Genomic DNA, 26,830 nt, shown 5'->3' on the forward strand with positions numbered 1-26,830 from the left:
TAGCTGTGACTAGCTGCGGGAGCCCTGTACCTCAATTAAGGGGGACAGTCATCTGCAGTGTGTTGTATGTCATAATGTATTTAATTGTGCGAAGAGGTACAATATACAACGGCATTATACACATCTTCACACAGTGCACTACGATCAGGTAGAAGGCGTTGCACGCAGAGAACTGGTAGCCAGGCTTAAGAATGACATACCAGGAGACGTAAGTTTAAAAACGGTTTCGTAATATGGAGGGTATCAAAACGTGCAACATAGTTAGTGTTCTGTAATGCGTTTATAATTTTCAGGTGCATGAGAGCGGAGAAAACACTACTGAATTAGCAATTCGAGCAAGCTACAGGGTCGCTCACATCATTGTGACGAGTGACAAGCCATTTTCGGTGGGACCACTTGTTTCGCTAGTGCTTGACGAAAGCACCGACATATCGGACTGTCCTCAGCTTTTGTGCGTGGTGTCGACATGGAGCTGCAAGTAACTGAAGAACTCTTGGATGTGGTACCACTCGATTACACTGCAACAGGACGCGACATTTTTGAAGCTGTTTGTGAATCAGTGGACAATATGAATTTGCCGTGGGATAAGCTCCATTCCATAGTGGCAGACGGTGCACCACAAATGATCGGGTGTCACCAAGGTTTTGCTTCTTGTTTGAAAAATAAACTCGGGGACGAATTCGGGAAAGACATTTTGACTTTTCATTGTTTTATTCACCAAGAGGCACTTTGTGCTGAAACAGTAGAGCTAGGTGGTGTCATTAAAGATGTCGTGAAGTGTGTGAATTTTGTGCTGCGTCACGGTATGAATCATCGCCAATTCAAAGGATTCCTGAAAGATATGGAAGCGGAGTATGGGGATATACCTTACTACACTACAGTACGTTGGCTGAGTCGGGGAAAAGTTCTTGATGTTTTCTTTGCCATTCTTCAGGAAATATCCCTTTTTCTCGAAATGAAGAAATGTGTTGTCTGAAAGATATAAAATGGATATCTGACCTGGCATTCCTAGCTGACATAACTATGCATCTGAATAATTTAAATCTGTCATTGCAGGGCAAAGGGCACCTAATAGTTGACATGCACGACCAGATCAAAGCGTTCATCGAAAAGTTACGTTTATTTGAGAGGCAGATGAGTAATGGACATTTAACGTTCTTCAATCTTCTTGCTTCTTTAAAACTACCTGAAGGTACTACTTTCAGCGATTACCAAGCTCATCACGTCGTTTGTAACATGATTCCGAGACCTCACTAGTTTGGAAATGGAACTTAAGGTGTTCAGCACTCCTTTTTCAGTTTCCCCCGATGGCTTGTCATCGTCACTTCAATTGGAGATTATTGATTTGCAAAATTCAACTTTTTTGAAAGAGAGGTACTACAACACGTTGGATTTGTCACTACGGTATCATTCATTACAGCAAAAAATATTTCCCAAGCTTCACAACAATGCCGCTCAGATCATGTGCATGTTTGGATCTACATATTGTTGTGAGAAACTTTACTCAGCAATGAAAAGAGTAAAAAGTAAGGAACGATAGTTTCTTCAGGATGCAACAATGAAGGCCATCCTTCGCATTAATGCTGCGAGCACTTTGACACCTGATATTTCCGATCTTGTAATGAAAAGAAAATGTCAAGCTACAGAGGCCCAATAAATTTAGTATGCAATTTCTTGTAAAACAGTCATTTCTTATTTATTTCCTGAACATCGTATTTCCTGGTGTAGCATGTCACCACGTCTTAGCAACTAAGAGTATGAGGTTGTCGATCTTGTAAGACGCAGCTGACATATCAGAACGCTTGCCTTGTCGTCTGCCTCAGCCAGCCATGCTACATGCCAGCCCACTTGAATGGTCACAGCGCACAGCGAGCGACATGGCTCCCTGGAGCAGGGAGCGCTCCGCGGCTCACAACGGAACCGACGAGCTGGAACAGCCGTGCTAGTGGGTATCAGAGGTACTGGTGTGTACAGCAATCTGGACCACCATCTCTGAATGTATTGCTGAATGGTGGTACATCATGCAATGTGTGGTTTTCATGAGCAATAAGAAGGGCGGAAATGATGTTTATGTTGATCTCTGTTTCAATTTTCTGTACAGGTTCCGGAACTTTCGAAACCGAGGTGATGCAAAACTTGTTTGGATGTGTGTAGAAACAACTAGGGTAAATGTGAATGATTTACAAATTGAATACAAAAAAAATCAATCTTACAACACTTTTTAAGACCACTTACACTCCAGTTGGGAGATGAAAAAGCTTGCACAGGATAGAGTAGCATGGAGAGCTGCATCAAACCAGTCTCAGGACTGAAGACCACAACAACAACACAACTCCAGTTAAGAAGCAGGTATAAAATAAGATATGATGTATGAGCTACCTTTTTAGCAGCTCTGCTATGTAGCTTGCCCTCTGAATCTCTCAAACTGGTTCCTTCCATTTGCTTCCTGTAATTTCTTTCCGATTATTCCTTCTTTCTTTCACTTACCAGCTGCCTGCATCTCATTACTCGTTATATAATCTCAGTCTAGTGACACTTCTGTTTCCTCTCTCTCTCTTTGTTTAGGATACTGTATGATCTTTCTTTGCCTGTGTATCCTGTATAACATTTCTTTACTTTTCCCCGTTTACCATCCATCTTCTTCAATCAATGAAGAAGCTGCTAAGAAGTTTCCAAAATCTAGAGAGTCAACACTTTATTTTTCATTTAAATTCCTGTTAGGTCCACTTGAACTGTTTCTGTTTCAGTAGTCAGTTAGTAGGTTTTCTTTCCCTGGCTCACAAAGAAATATCTATTTATCCTGATTAGTACTCAACAGTCTTGGGGGGAGGAGGAGAGAGATATTACTGAGAGTGGAGGAAGAGAATGAGTGGTACAAAAGTTGGTGACAGAAATTGTGCTGTGGAATATGTAACTGGGTTGGTACTTCAGTGTAAGTTGCTGTAATCCTGTATGTAATACTTGGATATATATCATGGCACCAGGCCACTGGTGCATTACACTTCAAATATTCTGCCAATGGCACCTGCATTGGCTGGCACCAAGAGGCTGCCTGTGGTGAGCCACATGACTTGTGCACATGGCACAGCATCTGGTGTGCAGTCTACCAGAGCCTTCCTCTTTATAAGTGCAGTGCAGAGCACACACTCACTCTCATATTGTGTTCACATGTATTGCAAGCGGCTGCTTATATCAGGACCTAGATTGTTTCTAGGTTTGTGTCGATCTTGTCAACTGCTGAACGCAAGTATGTAGAAGAAGAATAAATTTTGATTCGTTGTGGCCGTGCTGTTGTTTGTGTCTTGCAGCTCAATACATAAGTGTTGAAAAAATTAAAACTTATATAAAGAGATGTGTGTGTGTTTTCCAGCATAGCTCAGAAGTGCTTTGAACAATTTCTAGCTAATGTGGTACATATGAGCTAGGACACCCCTAAGACATCTAAGGTGTGAAATGGAAACATGTAAAAGAAACAGAGAATGAATAATGTTAGCATCAAGTCCACAGTTTAAGGAGTTTATAGGCTGATTGGTGATACTTATGATGAGGCTTAACACCAAGGGGTGACCTTAAAGTATCAATCTGGAATACTTGGAGCATCTTCAGACAACTTATGACTTACTGTCTGGAAAAAAGGCCTATGGGATTGACATTTCATTCCTGTTCCTACATGATATATAATGGGATAAAAATTGGTCTGGAAATAAGGTCATATAAAATAAAATACAACTGGCTTTTGGAGGATAATACCATACAGATAAACAGAATCCAAATATCCCTCAATGCCATAGGCATCAAATTGAAGAAAGAATGTACTGATTGAAAAACAAGGAAAAAAGGACATAAGCAACAATTTTGGGTTTAGTCAGATTAGTGTTAAACGCTTGGGCAAAATTACTTGTAGGAAATTAAGAATTCTATGTAGATGGACCTCCCCATGAACCATGGACCTTGCCGTTGGTGGGGAGGCTTGTGTGCCTCAACGATACAGATAGCCATACCGTAGGTGCAACCACAGAGGGGTATCTGTTGAGAGGCCAGACAAACGTGTGGTTCCTGAAGAGGGCCAGCAGCCTTTCCAGTAGTTGCAGGGGCAACAGTCTGGATGATTGACTGATCTGGACTTGTAACAGTAACCAAGACGGCCTTGCTGTGCTGGTACTGTGAACAGCTGAAAGCAAGGTGATACTACAGCCGTAATTTTTCCCGAGGGCATGCAGCTTTACTGTACGGTTAAATGATGATGGCGCCCACTTGGGTAAAATATTCTGGAGGTAAAATAGTCCCCCATTCGGATCTCCGGGCGGGGACTACTCAAGAGGATGTCGCTATCAGGAGAAAGAAAACTGGCGTTCTACGGATCGGGTCCCTTAATCGGGCAAGTAGGTTAGAAAATTTAAAATGGGAAATGGATAGGTTAAAGTTAGATATAGTGGGAATTAGTGAAGTTCGGTGGCAGGAGGAACGAGACTTTTGGTCAGGTGAATACAGGGTTATAAATACAAAATCAAATAGGGGTAATGCAGGAGTAGGTTTATTAATGAATAAAAACATAGGAGTGTGGGTAAGCTACTACAAACAGCATAGTGAACTCATTATTGTGGCCAAGATAGACACAAAGCCCATGCCTACTACAGTAGTACAAGTTTATATGCCAACTAGCTCTGCAGATGACGAAGAAATTGAAGAAATGTATGAGGAAATAAAAGAAATTATTCAGATAGTGAAGGGGGACAAAAATTTAATAGTCATGGGTGACTGGAATTCGGCAATAGGAAAAGGGAGAGAAGGAAACTTAGTAGGTGAATATGGATTGGGGGTAAGAAATGAAAGAGGAAGCCACCTGGTAGAATTTTGCACAGAGCACAACTTAATAATGGCTAACACTTGGTTCAAGAATCATAAAAGAAGGTTGTATACATGGAAGAAGCCTGGAGATACTGACAGGTTTCGGATAGATTATAGAATGGTAAGACAGAGATTTAGGAACCATCTTTTAAATTGTAAGACTTTTCCGGGGGCAGATGTGGACTCTGACCACAATCTATTGGTTATGAACTGTAGATTAAAACTGAAGAAACTACAAAAAGGTGGGGATTTAAGGAGATAGGACCTGGATGAACTGACTAAACCACAGGTTGTACAGAGTTTCAGGGAGAGCATAAGGGAACAATTGACAAGAATTGGGGAAAGAAATAGAGTAGAAGAAGAATGGGTAGCTTTGAGGGATGAAGTAGTGAAGGCAGCAGACGATCAAGTAGGTAAAAAGATGAGGGCTAGTAGAAATCCTTGGGTAACAGAAGAAATATTGAATTTAATCGATGAAAGAAGAAAATATAAATATGCAGTAAATGAAGCAAGTGAAAATGAATACAAACGTCTCAAAACTGAGATCGACAGGAAGTGCAAAATGGCTTAGCAGGGATGGCTAGAGGACAAATGTAAGGATGTAGAGGCTTATCTCACCAGGGGTAAGATAGATACTGCCTACAGGAAAATTAAAGAAACCTTTGAAGAAAAGAGAACCACTTGTATGAATATCAAGAGCTCAGATGGAAACCCAGTTCTAAGCAAAGAAGGGAAAGCAGAAAGGTGGAAGGAGTATATAGAGGGTCTATACAAGAGCAATGTACTTGAGGACAGTATTATGGAAATGGAAGAGGATGTAGATGAAGATGAAATGGGAGATATGATACTGCGTGAAGAGTTTGACAGAGCACTGAAAGACCTAAGTCGAAACGAGGCCCCGGGAGTAGACAACATTCCACTAGAACTACTGACAGCCTTGGGAGAGCCAGGCCTAACAAAACTCTACCATCTGGTGAGCAAGATGTATGAGACAGGCGAAATACCTTCAGACTTCAAGAAGAATATAATAATTCCAATCCCAAAGAAAGCAGATATTGACAGATGTGAAAATTACCGAACTATCAGTTTAATAAGTCACAGCTGCAAAATACTAACGCGTATTCTTTACAGACGAATGGAAAAACTAGTAGAAGCCGACCTGGGGCAAGATCAGTTTGGATTCCGTAGAAATATGGGAACATGTGAGGCAATACTGACCCTACGACTTATCTTAGAAGCTAGATTAAGGAAAGGCAAACCTACGTTTCTAGCATTTGTAGACTTAGAGAAAGCTTTTGACAATGTTGACTGGAATACTCTCTTTCAAATTCTAAAGGTGGCAGGGGTAAAGTACAGGGAGCGAAAGACTGTTTACAATTTGTACAGAAACCAGATGGCAGTTATAAGAGTCGAGGGACATGAAAGGGAAGCAGTGGTTTTTTTCAAAGGTCCTTTTCTTCAAAGGTCTCTTTAATTTTCCTGTAGGCAGTATCTATCTTACCCATAGTGAGATAAGCGTCTACATCCTTACATTTGTCCTCTAGGGTTGTACCTCTCCTCGATGTTATTCAATATGTATATTGAGCAAGCAGTGAAGGAAATAAAAGAAAAATTCAGTGTAGGTATTAAAATCCACGGAGAAGAAATAAAAACTTTGAGGTTCGCCGATGACATTGTAATTCTGTCAGGGACAGCAAAGGACTTGGAAGAGCAGTTGGATGGAATGGACAGTGTCTTGAAAGGAGGGTATAAGATGAACATCAACAAAAGAAAAACAAAGATAATGGATTGTAGTCGAATTAAATCAGGTGATGCTGAGGGAATTAGAGTAGGAAATGAGACACTTAAAGTAGTAAAGGAGTTTTGCTATTTGGGGAGCAAAATAACTGATGATGGTCGAAGTAGAGAGGATACAAAATGTAGACTGGCTATGGCAAGGAAAGCGTTGCTGAAGAGGAGAAATTTGTTAACATCGAGTATAGATTTAAGTGTCAGGAAAACGTTTCTAAAAGTATTTGTATAGAGTGTAGCCATGTATGGATGTGAAACATGGACGATAAATAGTTTAGACAAGGAGAGAATAGAAACTTTCAGAATGTTGTGCTACAGAAGAATGCTGAAGATGAGATGGGTAGATCACGTAACTAATGTGGAAGTATTGAATCGGATTGGGGAGAAGAGAAGTTTGTGGCACAACTTGACTAGAAGAAGGGATCGGTTGGTAGGACATGTTCTGAGGGATCAAGGGATCACCAATTTAGTATTGGAGGGCAGTGGGGAGGGTAAAAATCGTAGAGGGAGACCAAGAGATGTATACACTAAGCAGATTCAGGAGGATATAGGTTGCAGTAGGTACTGGGAGATGAAGAAGGTTGCACAGGATAGAGTAGCATGGAGAGCTGCATCAAACCAGTCTGAGGACTGAAGACCACAATAACAACAACAACATCATGTAGATAGAGTGTAATTAATTTGTATTTTAATTTTTTACCATGGTTACTGGGAGAACAGGATAAAAAATATGATGTTTATTCAATAATTGGATGAACTAACATACATAGTGAAAGCAGCACATAATTCAGGGAATTGAAATTTTTGTAAATGTTAGTTGGCAACCCGGCAAAGAATGCTGTAGTTTGAGCAATTAACATTTATTTAAACATAAGTTCTAATGTCTTAGGATGGCTTGCTCACTCAAAGAGAATGCTTTTGGAGAACAGCTTTCTGTGATCCAGTTTTTACTTTAGGAAAGTGTACAACTATCAAAAACATTCTCTCCAATGAACAAACAATATGCCAGCAGTTGCATGACACATTTGAGTTTTTGTGTGCAGGTGAAAAGTTTAGAAATGGCTGCAAAAGCATAACTGACAAGTACTACTCTTGTACTTGCATTGCTATCTCATATTCATTCACTTACTGAAGAAGACCAATGACTTACAATAGAACATATTGCTACAAATGATAAGTTAGTGTCGGTACAACTCATTTCATCATTCAAAACAAACTGAACTACCATATGATTTGTGCAACATGATTTCCCAGAGAGTTTATCATTCATCACAAAGAACACAAACACTACAGTTGCACCAAGCTCAAAAATCATTTTAGTAGTAAAGTCATATGGTATGAAAGGCTGAGAGACCCTGAAAGGCAGGTTCAGCTGCCTTACTGAAAAGGTTTTACCTATCATTTGCACCCATAGGCACCTTTCCCTAATGAAGTATGAATGCTATGTATGAAAGAGTATCTGTTAAATGTAGTGACTTTGATGAGTGTGAGTGTAGTGTAGGATCATGTTTGTGTTGAAGATGATGACAGAGCCCGAAGGTGGCCCCCGAGTTCAATGACCAAGTCTGATAGGTGAATCATCACTCACAGTGTCGCATGCCTTCACTTCATGATTGCTATGCACAGATTTTGAATTGAATCCAGGATGTCTGGTGCAAAGACTGATGATCAACAACTTCATACCACCACCCCTCCTGTTCCCTCTGCTGTAAATGCAAAGAGGAAAATGTCAACAGTGCATGGCTTACCTGGACGGTCATGCATCCAAGTACTGGCCACACCTGATGGTGCTTAACTTCAGTGATGTAACTGGAACCAGTGTATCTATCTTTGCATGGCTGTTGACATTTCCGTAGTGGCAAAGGTGATACAATTTTGTGCAGTATTTTACTTGCAATCAAACTTGTATATATCATTTTGAGGCCGAATCCAAGCATTGAGGCATACAGTGGAAGCTCTGTGAATCACCTGCCTGTAAGAAATTCAAACTGCAACCACTGGCTAGTAAGGTCATTTTAACAATCTTTTGGAGTGCTCAAGGTCCAATTTGCTGTGATTTTTTGGAGGAGTAATGCAATGTCAACAGCCTATGCTACTTAGAAAAGATTGAGAACAGCATCAAGATACGAAAATTTAAAACTTTTCCAGCACACAGATTGTTCTTCATAATTTTGGAAGAACTACCAGATCTCTGTAACTTGCTGGTACAATATTTTCGCACAGAGTCTTCTGGCCACTTTCACATTAATACTGACGAGCAATACGATAAGCTTCCCTATTTAAGATACCACTGGCACATGTGTGGTGTTCCTAGTTGGCAATGTGCATGCATTGCTTGAGCGCATGTGCTTCTCCTGTACCAGATGTAGAAATATGAAACCAGAATTTGGTTGCAATAATTACATATCAATTGTTTGAAACTGATAAACAATATTTTATTCAAAATTATCAACATTGCTATTTACACATTTCTCCCACCTCACCAGCAGGCTGCCATGCCAAAAAAAAAAAAAAAAAGAAAAGAAAAAAGTTCTTCATTTGAAGTGAACCAGTTAGTGAGCCATTTTTGTACATTCTCATGTGAACTGAAGTGTTGTTCAGCAAGGGCGTGTCCCAGTGATGCAAACAGATGATATTCAGATGGAGCCAAGTCTGTAGAATAAGCTGCATCCCCTAGTATTGCCCAACTGAACGGCTCAGTCATTTCCATCACTCGTTTTGCTGTGTGTGATTAGGCATGGAGCAATATGACTTTGTGTTGCCTTTTTCCATATTCCGGCCATTTTCCATGTAATACTCAATTTAAATCAATCATTTACTGTTGGTATCAGTGTTAATGGTTTCACCAGGTTTTAGCAGCTCATAATAGGTGACACCCTTCTGATCCCACTAAACACAGAGCATTGTCTTCTTTCCAAAGTGATTTGGTCTTGCAGTGGGTGTCGATGGTTTGCCTGGATTCATCCATGGCTTATGACACTTAAGACTCTCAAGATATATCTATTTTTCATCACCTGTCACTATTTAATGGAGAAACGACTTTCTTTTGTATCTGGCAAAGCAACATTCCACAAGTGGTCTTTTGATTTGCTTGCTGTCTCATTCATTTAGTGTGGAACCCATTTTCCCACTTTCTGCACCTTTACCATAGCTTTAAACCAAAGAGAAACTGCTTTCTGCATCACATTCGATTGTTTCATGAGTTCCTGCCGAGTTTGAGTATTATCTTCATTCAATAAGCCTGCAGTTTATCGTCTTTGAACTTTGCCAGTGTATTCCCACACTTGACATTTCTCTCATGTCAAAATCACCACTTTTGAATTCTTTGAACCACTCAAAACACTGTGCTTTCCCACAAGCATGTTTTCTGAAAGCTTTGACAAGCATTCAATGTGATTCAAATGATAATACATAACCAATGCTATCTGTAAATCATAGTTTGCAGGCACAAAACTTGACATGTTTATGGGTTTGAAACAGATATGGATGTATGGAACTTGGGTTACTGTGTGTCGACATTTGTCATTAGTTGTTACAGGAAGCACATGGCTTGGAAGACGTGGTCTCAAGGTCTATAGGTAAATTCCAGTTTCATACTTCTACACCTGATAAGTCAGTGCACTGATCTGCATGCTCTCTGGGGCGAAAGCTCGCCTCTATGATATCAGAACAATTGTCTTCACATTGTAAGAGCGTGGGATGCTGCCAGTTATGCAGAGCATGAAGTTTTTCTATAATTGGGTCCAATACAGAATTTAATTGGAAACCGTCATCTCAGTTAATAAGGGAGTCAGACAACCATATTTCCACCGAGTCATTGATGACTGAGCTCCAAAAGTTTGACATATGGCCACAATTTTTGTTTCATTATATTTCATTGAAAGACCAGTGGAAATACAGTGTTCAGTGATGGTAGACTTATCTGCCTGGTGAAGGTGAATGTGCTGCTGGTGATCTTGAGTGCGATTCTGCACAGTGTGCATTGTTTGCTCTATATAAGATTTGCCACATTCACACAGAATCCTGTAAACACCTGCTTTATGCAACTGTAAGTCAAGTCCAAAAGCGCTGATATTTTGGAAGGAGGTCTGAAACATTTCCATTATATGATAGACAAGCAGTCATTTGAAGGCCTCATCTTCTTCCTTGTTCTGTCATTTCCACATCTGTAGCACTCTCTGTACTTGTTGAGACAAATATCCATTGTTCACAGTCACAGTTTCCAGGTGTTCCAGTTGGTTTGGAGACTGTCAGAGAGTTCCATCATCACCTGAACTTGATAGAGGAAAAAATAAAATTTGTTATGGAGATGGGGAAGATAGTTGCTTGTCTTTTTTAGACGTCTTGGTGTGACATAATGGTGATGGCACAATTGGACATTCAGTGTTTCAGAAGACCTTTATATATAATCTACATCCTGCACAAATCATGGGCATTGTAAAGGCCTTGACCCACAAAGCCAATACCATCTCAAATGCTGATACAGAGAGCACTACACACATACAAACGACAGAATGAGGAAGAGGACGAGGCCTTCAAAATGACTGCTTATCTACCACATATTGGAAATTCAACAATGGAAAATCCAAGATGGAATGTAACAATATTATGAAAATGCTAGTTGCTACTCACTATATGCCAGAGATGCTCAGTCATAGAAAGATACAACAAAAAGACTGTCAGAAAATCAGCTTTCAGCTAACAAGGCCTCATTGGAGATAGAAAAAACACACACACACACACACACACACGACCGCAGTTTCTGACTAGAAATGTTTCAGCTAAAATAGGCAGAACAGAATATTATGAAGACATAAAGTAGTCCATCCGGTAGCTGAGCAGTCAGCGTGACAGAATGCCGGGTTCGATTCCCGGCTGGGTCAGGGATTTTTTTTTCCACTCAGGGACTGGGTGTTGTTGTGTTGTTCTCATCCTTGTCATCATGTTGTGTTGTCTTCATCATCATCTCATCCACCGGGGTGGCGACAGGAAGGGCATCTGGCCACCACTTAAATTAACCTTGCCAAATCCCCTATAACCATGCCGATCTTGTGAAGGTGTGGGATGAAGGCGTAAGGAAAAGAAGATTATGAAGACATAAAGGTGAAGTTATCTTTCTGCCTCCTTCCATAACATCAGGGCTCTTGAGATCTGTTAAAGATTACTTAAGAGTTGCAGAAAGCAGATGTTTACAGGATTCTATGTGAATGTGGCAATATTATACAGAGCAAATGATGCACCCTGTGCAATATCGCATTATAGAACATCACCAGCATACTCGCCTTCTCCAAGCAAATACGTATGCTATCGCTGAACACTATATTTCCACTGGTCATCTCATGAAATATAATGAAACAAAAATTCTGGACCATAATCAAACTTTTGAAGCTCAGTTATCAATGAATCAGTGGTCAGTTATCAATGAATCAGTGGAAATATGAGTGTCTGAATTTCTTGTGAATCAATATGGTGGCTTCCAGCTAATTCTGCATGGGACCTGATTATATAAAAACTTTGTGCTCTGTGTAGTTGGTGTCATCCTGCAATCTTACCATGTGAAGACAACTTGTTTTGATATTGAAGAGGCGAGCTTTCACAATGAAGTGCATGCAGAGCAGCACACAGGCTTACAGTGGAAGTACATGTCTTTAAGCAATGCATGTGCAATGCCAACTAGGAACACTACACATGTACTGGTGGGATCTTAAATAGGGGATCTTAGTGTATTGCTCATCAATATTTACCTGAAGATGGCCAGAAGATTCTGCAGCAAAATACCAGCAAGTTACAAGACATCCAGCAGTTCTCCCAAAATTTTATGATCATCAAGACTCGTCTGAAGATAACATGTCAAAGATGGAGAGGAAAAGCATGCTTCTTCTTGAAGAGAACACTCAACCTCATATGGCACAATTGATGCTGGAAAGTACTGGTGAAGTAGGCTGGGAGCTCCTACCTCATCCTTCTTACAGTGCTGTCCTTGCCCATTCAGATTTTTAATCATTTGATTTGATGAAAACAGCTTTTACGCATGACATCAACGGTAACAAAGAGGTAAAGAAAAATGTACATAACTGGCTACAATACCAAGGTAAGGAATATTTTAATTTAGAGGATAACGAGACTTGTAAGAATATGTGAGAAGTGCATAGAAGTAGGAAAGGATTACACAGATAAATAGACACAAAACTGCATTGATTTAATAAACTCTTTTTTTCTGCTGGTACAGCTATTTTTCTGTTTCATTATTTAATGGCCCTCGCAGAATTCAACATCTAGCATGCAAGACTGTGGTGGAAATAAATGTACAATAATTTAGTATTTTAAACTGAGAATGGTGTACTGATTCCTGAAAGATATGGACAAACTCAAAAGATAGAGATCATGCACATTTTGAGCTCGATTGTTAAGTGACATGCTGCTTGTCAGGAAAATAGTTGGCTGAAAAATGCTGCTCTTGTTACCATGAATGTTGCTTGATGCCTGAGTTCAGATGCTATCTCCATTTGCTTTGGACAGAAAGTGTTGCACATGAGATGGATTTATGGCTCTCAGTTCACACCATCACACCTAGAGCAGGTTATGATCCTTTCTTTTGGAGATTGGTGAAGAGTTTAAACAAGAGGCACAGATGATTCTGCAATGACCTCACATGCAGATTTGCTGAGCTGTGCTGTGATATGGGGAGTTGCAGGGTCACCCTTAATAGTCTAGGACTTCACTAGATACAGATGCAGTTGTTTAAACTGCACATGTTTATGTTTTTTTAGGACATAGTCAGTTATGTGCCATGTTCAGAAAGTGTAATGGATCAGTTACATTACAGGAATGTCTGCTCTTTCATGGCATAAACAGAAAATGTTTATACGGTATTTGCTGAGTACCTGGAATTGTCCAATTACATATTTATCCAAATGCTCTTAGTCTATCTCCTCTTCTCCACCCTCTCCCCATCTCCTTCTCCCCCCTCTCTGTACATCTCCTGCACCACCCAGTCTCTGTCCATCTCCTCCTCTCCCCTCTCTCTGTCCAGTACCTCTTCCCCTCTCTGTCTATCCATCTCCTCTTCCCTTTCTCTTACCATTTCCTCCTCCCTGTCTTTCTGTCCACCTTCTCCTCCCCCCCCCACTCTCAGTCCATCTCCTCCTCCCCCATCTCTGTCCATCTTTTAGTCCTCCCTTTCACTGTCAATCTCGTCATCCCACTTCCCCTCTCTGCACATCTCCTCTTCTTCCTTTCTCTGTCCGTTTGCCCCTCTAATCCCTTTGTCAGTCTCTTTCTCCCCCATACCTGTGTCAAGGTCTTCCTTACCCATCTCCATCTTTCCCTCTCTTTTTCCCCCCTTTCTCACCACCACACTAATAGGAGGTTGCTGGATCTTATGCCCACAATATTTCTTTCCAGATAATAAGTAATGTGTGTACCAAGTTTGGTTGAAATCGATACAGGGGTTTCGAAGGAGTTTTTTTACCCACAGCTTTGCCCGCATACAAACATGTCATATATATTTCACATGTATTTAACATATTTCACACATATTTATATGCATATTTCACCTGGATGTCTAATGAATTTCACCCTGCAGTTCATGCAGCTCATTGTTTATGATGTCATATCTCCTGAACTTTTCAGGTATATCCACTGGTATATGTGGACAAAAGCTGTGAAATGTGTTATGGACAGATTTAGTAGTAAAGAAGTAAAATGTCATACATTATGTGACAGTTTTTCACACATCTCAGTTTTTATGATGTCATATCTCCTGAACTATGTTTCCTACAATAATATATTTTTGCAGGTATGTTCAGTGATATATATAATTACTATCTGCACATATGTTGGGAACAGAGTTATTAGTAAAGAAGTAATTAATTAAAAAGTCATGCTTGATGTGGCACTTTTACTGCATGAACAGTGAAAATGTAGCAAGCAACAGACTTTTTCCTTTCACCATTTTGTGGGATGTCTGAGTGAGAAAAGGTCTTGTAAACATTTGAAATTACACATAAAGTTTGTTGCATGTCACTAAGTGTTCTCATTTTTAAATATTGGATGAATATAGTCTGGCTGTTTGTGCATCATGAGGTATGCTTCTTTTTCATCTCCACTCCACACTGTTTTCAAAGATAGGTGGTTCTTACCACCATAGTGATTCTTTTGAGACGGCAAGTGATTTGTGTATGAAGTTTGGTTGAAATTGCTCCAGTGGTTTACGATGACATGTGAAACATACTTGCATACATACACTTCTATAATATGTATAAATTAGTTATTTGTACGAGCCAAGGCCCACAATTTATTTTTGTTAATGGTGGACCTAATAAGGCCTATGCAGTACCTCAAAATGAGAAATAGCTGTATTCAGAAGTAATTATCATCAAAAATCTTAAATTCTAATTTAAATATATAACACAAGGTGCTCAGACTACTACCATTAGATCTCTTATTTAGTTTCAACATTGTTCTCTAAATAAGTTACTCCATAAGACACTCATAGGCAACAAATTCTGAGAGGAGCATTATGGCACTTTTCAAATACGTGCTTACTTCCACAGTGTTTTTTATTCAACATCCAGTACTTTGAGCAAGTAGACTAGATTGCTATGAGGTCATTCTGTCTCCCAAAGTGGCCAGTAATATTCTGGGAAGGTGATCTTTTAAAATCTTCCTGCTGTTGGTGATCCTGAATGAATGGCATGTATGTAGTGTGGCCATACGGAGCAGAAACACTACCCATACTCCTTTAGCAGTTACATTTACTCCATCTAGATATTCAGTCTATGATGATGGAATTTCAATTATGTAAGAAAAGGATACACTGTTATGCACACCTCACACATACGACCACCAACTCTGGCAACTCAGACCACAACAGCATTCTGGTCCGAGCTGCTGGAATTGGCAGTCATGTGTGCGTGAGGTATGCTAGCTTTTGTGAATGAGTGGTGTGTGTTTCTCTTTCTTTTTCTGCCAAAATCTGTAGCCAAAATCTAATCTGTAAGTGTCTTTTAATTGTGACTATCTGCAATATAATGTGTTATCTTTGCTGTAATTAGCAACCTGTCCTTTCCCTTACACTGCTGACATTCCAATCTGGAGTTTCCATTGTCCAATTTGTGATGGAGATGGAAACAAAGGGGACACCTTACTTGGTGTTTTGATATGAAGGAAAGTCAATGGAACTCGAGGGCATCATGCATATGACAACTCAACTCACATCATTCTACATTTGAAGGCTATGAGTTGTCATGATTATACAAACTGATAATGTGTTGCACACACTGGTATGTACTGCACATCATTTCTGATGCTGAAAGCCTGTCATGCAAGCTTCAGCAATGAAGATGGTTGAACAGACTGATATTCAGTTAAATAAATTCATTGTGCACTACAGACATAGTGAGTCCAGACCAGTGATCAAAATGAGGAAGCAGACAGTCACTATCACAGCCCTCTTGCCATACTTCAGTGACGATTCTTGAAGAACTGAACATCACACAATCAATGAGAAACTCAAGATTTGCATGCCAGATAAACTTACTAATAGTAATTTGGGATTCCAGCTAACTACACCATGGAGTACTGTGCTTGCTGCTATCAGGTTGCAATGGGAAGAACAAGAATTTCTGACAGTGACAGTCACAGCGTAAGAGATGTCTCCAATAGCTACCAATTTTGTTACAACATCCAAACACAGTGACTCCTCAGAGCAGCACCAGTGATCCTATGCATATACAGAAGACCATGATTCAGTTCCCAGTACAGAGCTCTCGACATGCAACTGTTGTCCTTTGGAAGCAACTCTGTCACATGTGAACAACTTCTGGACAAGGTCTCCACGTGGAGCCTACCACAATATGGACACAAGCAGTTGCGTTAATTTGGGCAAATTCTGTCGAACTTACACAATATTATCAGGTGTAATATTTGAGAATTATGTATTCAAATTTGATATTAATATCATCTCTAATACAGCAGCAAGAGGTATGCAGTACACAGAAGCCATTCACAAACATCTTACAGGGTGACCAGAGTATATACAAATATGAGAAAATGAAGTGAATAATGCCCCTGATGACTCAGTGGCAGGCCTATGTCATGACTGTCAGATGACTGTGATGTACGCAATTAGTAGCATTTTGTGAGAACACTGTCTGAATGCTGCTCATTAGTTAACTGAAAATTTGACACTCAAAAAATTCTCGATGTCCTTCAGCCACAACATTTGCACCTTAGCATCCCTCTAGCACTCTTATAAAAAACAATGCTTCCATCTGAAAGGCATCACATTCAGTTCCCTTCATACAGAGGTAAAAGACTGAATCCACTTTTGCTACATGTGTGTTGCGCTGACATGGAACAGTGTGTCACTGAAGCTCCTTTAAATGCTGATTGGATTTAGAGGAATGTGAGGGACTACATTTCTGTAAAAACAGGAATATGAGACTTCTGCTTAATGACTTGAATCACCACTATCACTGATGTTATTCAGAGTAACTACAGAGTTCTCCATTCATTTCCTCTAGTTTTCCATTTATTTTAGTAATACATAAATATGTAATGTATTTCTTACCATTGAAGAAAACTATTGACAAATCTGATAGACGCAAACTGTAACAGCAGTGATGTAGTTCCTCTAGTTTTCCATTTATTTTAGTAAAACATAAATATGTAATGTATTTCTTACCCTTGAAGAAAACTATTGACAAATCTGGTAGACGCAAACTGTAACAGCAGCGATGTATTCGCTATCTCTGCTGCTTGTCTCTTTGGCCGGTTAAATCCGTAGGCTGTGCCAACAGGTGACAGTGGATCTGCTACTCGCCCTTGAAATAGATTAAGAATGCCTGACGCATGTGTCTGAAGTTTTGCTCAAAAATCAGTTGAAAATTTACTACAATGTTAAGCACTGGACGGATTTGTTCCTTGATTCAGTCAGATCTGCCTTTGCTACAAAAAAATATTTTACTCACTTTGTTCCCACAGATCAATCTCTTGTTGCATGATCTTATGAACATCTCTCTTTGCCCTGGCAACCGACTCAGCTAAGAGTCTTCCAGAGACAACAAAATGAGGACTTGTGGTACCCCAAGCACGCAGATCCAGGTGGTTCATTACATCAGTTTTGCATCCACACATGGCATTCCTGTAAGATGATTTTACTCGTTTAGATAACATATTTATGAGTGACTATTGTATCATTATTGACGGAGGTAACTGTGACTACTTACAGGAACTGATCTTTGTCTAGAAAAGCTTCTGGTTGAATTTCTCTTAAACCATCACTGTTGTCACAAATAACTCTTGCAAGACTCACTTTTCTAATTTCATTCAGTTGTTCTAGTAAAGCAAAGAAGTTACTATTTTAGCATAATTACTCCCACAACATGAAAACAGGAAAACAGTAATACATCATAGGTATGTAGTTACCCTTTGTGAAAGATGATGGTGGCAAGTCATTTTCATACCAGTAACGATCACCACGCCTGAGATAGTGAAACTGGCGTCCCAATAAACAACCAAATGTTGGTCCCACAACAGCTCCTTCTATGGGAGTCTCACCAAGGGCACCCGTAAAGAGATCAATGTCAGTTACATTCCTGTGAACACACAAAATGTTCATGTCTGTGAAAATCAGTATGCAGCCACAGAAAATGCAAGAGTACTTCAAAAATCTCAAAGGGAGCCATACAAATTAAATTATGTGTAAATTAACCTGTAAACCTTCTGGAGAGCTGAAATAACTGCAGGGGACATTACATCTGCTAAGTCACGAAAAGACCTCACATCAGGAAGACTGCAGAACTTTCGCCACTTTGTGTAATCAGGTAATCCATGATCTCTCCCATGTTGTATTATTTGTGCAGCCAGATCTAGGCCTGGACCTATCAGATATAGGGCACAGAAAAAATTAAATGTTCCTAATAAGCAATGGCACTATTTTATATGTAATCATTAATAAAAAGTGGACCTTTGCTTGGATCTTGAAACATATGATTAGTCATCACTTCATTAATAAATTCATCTTCTTTCTGTGCAGCACCATGTAGCATACTCTGCAACATTTTATCCACTGCTCCCACTTCGTATAACTGAAATGGTGCATAAAATGAAGATGCTATTGATTTCTCTCCAATTCTCCTTCCCGACTGTAATAAAGAACAAAGCAAACACAATAAAATGAAGTTTCCTCCTCAATTCTTGTTCATAGGAGGTACATTTTCAACAAAATGCTTTACACTACATTCACAGCTGTCACTGGTACTGTAGTTTTGGTGTATAGTCTTATAGCTAAAAGAACATGTTAATAGATACATGTCTAACCTCATCAAATAATTTCATAGTCTTGGGCATCAGGGAAGCTATAAACCACATTGCAGCTGCGGCAACACTGTTGGCAATGCCAGCATTCAAATTGATGTCATAACCTGTGAAATGTCCTGAAGCTTGGGTTCTTAGCCCATATTTGTCCATGATGTCCTACAACAGTATATTACCATCAGTCAAAAAAATTATGTACTATAGTGTACAACAGATTAACAATACCACTTTTATACATTTATATTTGACAGTTTAATACTATTTGTTACTGTAATAAATACATTATGAAGTAATAACACAAAAATTAAATTGAAAATCATAACTGCAGTGAATAAATTGATAAATGCGACCCAATTAAGATTTGGGCTCCAAATTTGCAATTCTCTCTTCTAGGAATAGACACAGGAACAAATGGGAATTTACAATCAGTATTGTAGCAATACTCTGCCTCTTTTAACTTTGGTTTATTTCTTGACTAGTTACGTAAGACAGCAAAATCTAAGGTTTGTGCTATTTAGAGTAAGCATCTCATTTCAACGTACAACTATGATTGGAAAGATCAATTTTCATTTGTCATCTGCAATATCGTAATGATATTTTATTACAATGAAGATAATACAAAATCATTCTAACCTGTCCAAGGACCATAGGCAGGAACTCAGTATATGAGATGTGCTGTATCTCTGCTCCAACAATTCTCCTGGCCTCCTGAAAAAGTGTCTCATCACCCCAGTGTGGGTTCAGCCGGGCTAGTTCAGCTGCTAGGCGATTATGCTCACGTAACCATATTGTGTGCAGGGTTGCCAGGCCAATATGTTCATTTGCACGTTTGTCACCAGCTTTGAAACACCTGTGTTGGAAAGTAAACAAAATGACTTTAATCTTAATTGTACACAAGACTTGAGTTGTTTTTGTCTCGTTGTGACAGGTACTTATTGTTAACAATCATCACTAGAACTGTAGAGCTGCTGACAGTCTCTGGCATGCACAGTGGCATATCTGCATTTTTTGTTTTGTTTTTGTTGTTTTAGAGGGTGGGGTGGGAGAATAGGATGGGGGGGCCTCTGCCTTTCATTTTACTGTAGCTGAAACTGAAAATTAATTTTATTGATCCATAGTAATTTAATGCACAAAATTATAAAAAATTAAGTTTGTCATTGGTTTACATTTGTGTGATCATAACACTAATGACATAACAAAGAGAGTTTACTGATGTTATGAATTATATCATGAAATTAATTTTATAAGGTTGTCAAGTTTTAACAATTTTAATAAAACATAATCCAGTTGCTAAGAGAATTTTCTGCACAACTTCTATTAATTACCTATTTTTATAGGCTAGGCCCCCATTAGTTTACATTGAAGTACATAAAAATCTGATACTTTAATACACATAAATAACACAAATGATTAAGCCGTTTACTAGATTTCAAAGTAAAAGAGGGAGAAGGCAGTCTCTTTGTTTTGCCATATCACTTATCACAGTTTCGACATCAATCCCTTCTTCTCAATGAATTGTCATCATGACAAGCACATTAAGACATGCCTTGCTAGCTGTATTCCTTACGTATGTTTCGATTCTCTTAAGGGTGGAGAAACTGTGCTCATTCATGGCTACTGTCACTGGCAAGATTGCCAAGAGCTGTAAAAACTGAAATACTTTAGGAGGATTTGACGGTCACAGAGAGACAAAGCTTCCATTGTGTTCTTAAGCAACTGCTGCAGTTAATTCAGACATTGATGATAAGAGTTTCAACTCAGCTGTTGTCATTGTTAAATCAGTGACTAATGGATTTGAAGCATAAAATGAACGGGGTTTTGTAATTCCATCAATGATACCTATGTCTTAAGTTTTTCATGGTAGAAGACAATTAAAGCTGTTAAAAAGTTCACACAGTCGAGAACCAATCCTGCAGTGAAGTAATGAAGGCATCCAGAATGGGTATGAACACAGACACTTTGTAGTAACCCTCAACATCATAATCGGTATCTTCATCTGCACGATGTTCTTGCTCGTTAGAAATGTGTGATTGCTCAATTTCAGCTTCAGAACTAATTACTTGGATTCTAAGCAAACCCAGCAGAAACTAAAAGGGGGTACCCAAAAAAATAAATATATACATCAATAAATAATTGAATAACATTATCGTGGGCTGAGTTTGTGTAGTGTTCATTTCTGCTGCTAGGCGTGTATGGTGCAACTCATGCCAATTTAGTGTTGCCTGTGTTGTTGACTTCTGTTCATCTGCAGTGATTGTTTTTGCTAGCACTGTTTTGTTCTTGTTTTGTTTTTTGTGATGGCAAGTTTAAGTGAACAACATACAGTTGTGAAATTTTATTTTCTACTCAGTAACATTGCTGCTGATACTGTTTCAGTGTTAAAAACAGCTTACTGAGATGATGATATTGGAAAAACTCAAGTGTACGAGCAGTTTGCTTGATTTAAAAATGTTGACTGATGACAGACCTTGTTCTGGACATCCATCAACTGCCCAAACACCAAAAATATTGAAAAGATTCGAGAGTTTGTGCTCACAGACTATCGACACACAGTTGATCAACTGTTGGAGATTAGTGGGTAATCTTGGAGCTTGGTTCAGTGAATTTTAATGGAAGATCTGGGAATGAAAAGGTTTGCGGCCAAGTTTGTTCCTCAAAAGGAATGTCGAATTGAAACCTGTCTTGCTTTGAAACAACAGCTTGAAACTGATCCAGATTTTCTGTCAAAGTTCATTACTTGTGATTAGTCATGGTGTTATGGATACAACCCAGAAACAAAGTAACAGTCAAGCGAACAGAAGATGTCATCGTGAGCCCATCCAAAAGAGTGTTGTCAAGTCAAATCAAGCATCAAAACAATGCTGATTTGCTCTTTTGATGCCAACGGTGTAGTTCATTCAGAGTTTGTTTGACGAGGTCAGACATTCAATCAAGTCTTATGTGGAAGTTTTAAGAAGATTGCACAACAGTGTACATAAAAAGAGACATGATTTGAGATAGACAGGAGACTGGTTCTTCCACCAGGACAACGCACCTGCACACTCAGCCATCTCTTATTAGACAGTTTTCAGCTAAAAATAGCGTGATTCCTCTGCCCCATGCACCATTATTTACCTGACCTGGTTCCATGCCACTTTTTCTTATTTCCACGAATGAAAAGTGGCATGAAAGGACACTGATTTTAAAACATTGAAGAAGTCAAGAAAAAATGAGGGAGGAGCTGTCAGCCATTTCTGAAGACGAATACGAAAAACGTTTCAGACAGTGGAAACACCAGTGGGACAAATGTATTAGTTGTAATGGAAATATTTTGAAGGGGATAAGGTTGTTTTGTAAACAATATTTCCGTTTTTCTCTGACTGCCAGCAGTTTCAATTTCAGATCCCTGGCAATGCGGGTTAATTCTGCAAAATCTGTATCTCGGTGCAGAAGCTAAAGGCAGACGGACTCACCAAACACAAAAAGTTCAGAAAGTATAGCCGAGCAGATGACAAAATCTCCCATGGTGATGGCTGCTAACAGAATCGTGGCATTGTGGGATGTGTTCTTGTCAAATTCTTGAATCTTCCCCTAAGCCACAACAACATAATCATATATCTCCTCGAAGTCTTGTATGCTGCAAAGGCACTAAATCCATTTAGTAAGTGTAGCATGTTTCAAATTCCTGACTCGAACATTGGTTAATGACTAAAGGGCATCATTTAATATTTTTCTGTGATTTGGTGGCCAAAGAAATTACATACGACTTCCAGTGTTCCTTGTGAATTTCTGATAAGTTGAATGTTGGATGTGTCAGTGGCAATGAAATAGAAATTATAAACTGCACAATGAGAATATACAGCTAAAGGACTGTTCTGTTATATGAATGGATGAGCCCCAAAGGCATTTCTCAACATGGATGCAGCAACGTCATAGCTCTGTACTCGTAAAAATGACACATCAACAACAAATTTTACCAAGTGTTCAATTATAGATCTAGCTAATCCTTTGCCATTCATATCAAACACTTGAACAAATTGCAGGAAATCTTTACAGATCTTGAGATATAGGGAAATATAACAGGCTCAAAGAAAAAGTTGCTCTATTACAGCAACATCAGCTGTTTCATCTGCAAGAACTGTGAAAACTAGGGTATCATTAATGCACAGAATAACCCTTTCAACTGTAATAGACCCAAAGTCTGGCATCACCAGCCAGAGACTGTGGTCCTATGTGCGTGAATTGCATTTGTGTGTGTGTGTGTGTGTGTGTGTGTGTGTGTGTGTGACTCACCATCTCCACTCTGTGGTAAGTAGCACTCTATCCTTTTCATAGCTTTGTCATTATTTCATCCTGGATTTTCCACTGTTCAATGTTTTAGATATTTTGTCTTGCTCATCATCATGTGAACAAAATTGTCACTATTGATCACAGCAGCCTTATGGAAATTGTTGCTTGCATAGACATTGAAAACTTGGAGGTTACCAGGGCTCCAACATTTTGATGACTACCTTCAGCTGAACTTGTCTTAGTGAAAAATGCACATTACTTGTAGTAGGCCCCATCCTCTTTGGCAGAGTATACTAACCAAAAATATTTCTCCCTACAACTTAGGCTGAACTTACAATATTGGCCACTTTGCAAAGTGAGGGGAAATTTGTAAGTTGCATCAGACACAATAAAGGTTTTGGAAATGTTGTAGCTTCATGTGGTCATCAACTTATTCATTATTTGATAGCAAACAATCACTAATGTCATACTTACAACCTAGTGGTGGACTGTCTGAGTTTAATGTGTCAATGAAAGATGTTGATTTTGCTTCAGGATTTGACAAGGGTGATTTTGAATTACCAATAACACTTCTATTGTTTGAAACCAGCAGTGGTGGCACTTGTGGTTGATCATCCATTTTCTCAGTCTGAGAGGACAGAGTTTCTTCTAGTTGAGGTGTTTTGGAGAAGCAGTTTACAATGTTCCCATTTTTTGTTTTCTGATGCATTGTCTTAGCTCTCAAACTGTAGATTTCACTATACTAGCTTCAATAACACTCATTTTTGCAACACTGTTGTCTCAAGAGTTTAACAACTAGTAATGCAGAGAATCATGTATGAAACAAACTAAAACATTTACTGCTCAGTGCATGCTCCAACAACTTGTCCACCACCTCTATAGCACACATTGGCCCTTCTTTCATTAACATTCAATTATGGATAATGTAATATGCTGAGACTGAGCTTGTAAATTTTGTTTTTAATTCTCCATTGATGTTAAATTGATATGTGTTACTAGAAGAAAACTGAAAACATGCAATGTTACTATGTTTTGGAGCATGTTGAAATAAATAAGCTTTAATGTTTTAAAGATCTCTACTTACTATTAACCAATCTCAGTGTACAATAATGCCAGTTATCAGTTATTGTCTTTTGTGCAGGGATTCATTTGGAAAGAGTCTGTCATTAGCGTACAACCTGCTTCTTCACATACTGAAGCAGACGTGTTGTTAGCCCTTGTTTTCTACTCTAGAATTATGATATTGCAAGCAGCTGTGTAAGAAAAACATGTCTATAATTTTACATTTCAGAGAGAGGAGGTGGGGAGGGTGTTAAAACCATAATCCCCTATTCTAATTACACCACTGGGCATGCGTATTGAGTATTTATTATCCATCCATGGAATCTTAATGGGTTTCAACCTTAATAATACTGTTACCAAAAGAATAATATTTATTGTTTTTTTATTTAAATGACTATGATTATTATGATAGCATTCACATCGTATTTTCTGAAATAAATGTCTGTTGGAACTATAAAACATTTAAGTAACACAATATGTACACACTAGCTACATTAGTTATATGCTGAACTGTTTTTAGAAGAAATAATAATATAAATTTTAGTGTCATAACTTACTTGTACAGACCCTCATTACGGCAGTCCAGATTGCTGTCATCAGATGGCATAAGTGCCCTCCCACCTCTGCTGATCTGTGTCTTCATTTGGCCTCTGCTAAATGTTCTCAGCTGATTTGCTTCCTCTCTTGAGCTACCATATATCATGGAGCCATCAATAAAAGCAGTTACTTGATTCACCTGTTCTCGTGGTCCTAATTGAGTTTTTAAACATTTTACTTGTCTTTTCAGGTATAAAATGTTAATCTTCTAAAGTAATAATAAAAGTGGATGATTCCTGGGTATGTTACGATAGTTCAGCAACTGATATGAGATAAATTTGACATTGATATTTCATTTCAAAAATTTTACTACCAGTAAAAGAAAGGGAACAATTTTTCACAATACCCAAATTGTATAAAAAGTGCAGTTTCTTGAAAACCAGTGACTCATGATGGTACTACTAGTTATCTACAGCTACTTAGAACCATAACAATTACTGTACAAGGTCTTAAATCTCACAATTTTTTCTACAAGGTGTACAACTTTGCTTCCGCCATTTTCTCCCCCAACATTTGAGGCTTTAATGAAACAAATTGGTTACACAAGTATCATTCAAAGTATTTTCCATCGCTGGCCACTACTTACTCCCATCTTTCAGGCAGTGTATGAATCCTGCACTGAAAAAATTGTTCATTTTTTGAAGCGATCCACGAATCGATCCAATTTGTGACATCTTCATGAGATTGGAAGTGTTGGTCAGCCAGGCCATGCACCACTGATCTAAACAGGTGATAGAGGGGGCGATGTCTGGAGAATACGACGGGTGGGGTAGGACTTCCCATTTTAACGTTTTCAAGTATGTTTTGATCTCTTTTTGCAACATGGGGTCGAGTGTTGTCATGCTGCAAAATCACTTTATCATGCCTGTCACTGTATTGCGGCTGTTTGTCTTTTAATTCTCTGCTCAAACACAGTAATTGCATTGGATAACGAGCACCTGTGATTGTTTCACTTGGTTTTAATACCTCATAGTACACAATGCTGAACTGGTCACACCAAATGCAGAGCATGATCTTGGAACCATGAATATTTGGTTTGGCTGTTGACATGGAAGCGTGGCCGGGATATCCCGATGATTTTTTGCATTTAGGATTATTGTAATGAACCCATTTTTCGTCCCCGGTCACAATGCGATGCAGAAATCCCTTCCGTTTTTGCCTCTGAAGCAACTGTTTCGCAAACACACAAACGCTGTTCAACGTCTCTTGGTTTCAGCTCTCAACGGACCCAAGTTCCTTCTTTCTGAATCATGCCCATAGCCTTGAGACTCTTCAGAAACATTCTCTTTCACCACTATGTCAGTCTATGGTGTTAAAATCACTGTTTTTGAAGTGTTGAAACCACTCATGATACATTATTTCACTAATACCATCCTTACAATACATACTTGAGAGCATTCGATGAGACTCGGCCGCTGTTTGCTTCATATTGAAACAAAACAGTAACACCTCCCACAAATGACAAGAATTAGGCTCATAAACTGACATTTGCAATCAACAACAACTTTATGATGCAGACACAAATCGACTGATGTTTGAATGAAGTTATGTTGACCAAGGTCCCAAGCTAACTGAATGATGTCTGCGATCTGATTCTTTCGACTGCTACTTACCATTGTCACCACCTATTGGCAAATGGTGGAAGCAAAGTTGTACACCTTGTAGTGAAAAAATAGAAATTCTTTGAAGTTAATTTATATTCCTATTACATGCAGCAAATTTTTGCAACATTTCAGCATTACACTGACTGTAATATAGTTAGAAAAAATTGACTTTAAAATAAACAATAAAAATACAGAACTACATTCATAAAGATAAAAAATCTAGCCTCTGAATAAAGCATGACTATGGAAGTGCTAATGTTATTACCATAGTGGGAAAAACAAATATTGGGGTGGTGGTGGGTATTGGAGTTGGGGGGGGGGGGGGGAGGGAGGGGTGG

At 38.9% G+C, this 26,830-nt stretch overlaps 1 protein-coding gene across 1 annotated transcript in view; it reads right to left on the minus strand.

The window, feature by feature from the left end:
• The window catches only part of LOC126459141 (uncharacterized), a 110,877-nt gene that overhangs the window by 14,653 nt on the left and 69,394 nt on the right, over positions 1–26,830 (minus strand). Inside the window, exons 7-15 of the mRNA XM_050095843.1 lie at positions 24,849–25,041; positions 19,594–19,810; positions 18,964–19,119; positions 18,611–18,788; positions 18,356–18,524; positions 18,070–18,239; positions 17,871–17,979; positions 17,613–17,785; positions 17,327–17,465 (exon numbers count right to left, since the gene is read on the minus strand). Of these exons, the coding sequence (XP_049951800.1) occupies positions 17,327–17,465; positions 17,613–17,785; positions 17,871–17,979; positions 18,070–18,239; positions 18,356–18,524; positions 18,611–18,788; positions 18,964–19,119; positions 19,594–19,810; positions 24,849–25,041 (1,504 nt within the window). The remainder of the gene's footprint in view (positions 1–17,326; positions 17,466–17,612; positions 17,786–17,870; positions 17,980–18,069; positions 18,240–18,355; positions 18,525–18,610; positions 18,789–18,963; positions 19,120–19,593; positions 19,811–24,848; positions 25,042–26,830) is intronic.

Source organism: Schistocerca serialis, chromosome 1 (assembly GCF_023864345.2).
Source record: "Schistocerca serialis cubense isolate TAMUIC-IGC-003099 chromosome 1, iqSchSeri2.2, whole genome shotgun sequence".
Taxonomy (NCBI): Eukaryota; Metazoa; Arthropoda; class Insecta; order Orthoptera; family Acrididae; genus Schistocerca; species Schistocerca serialis.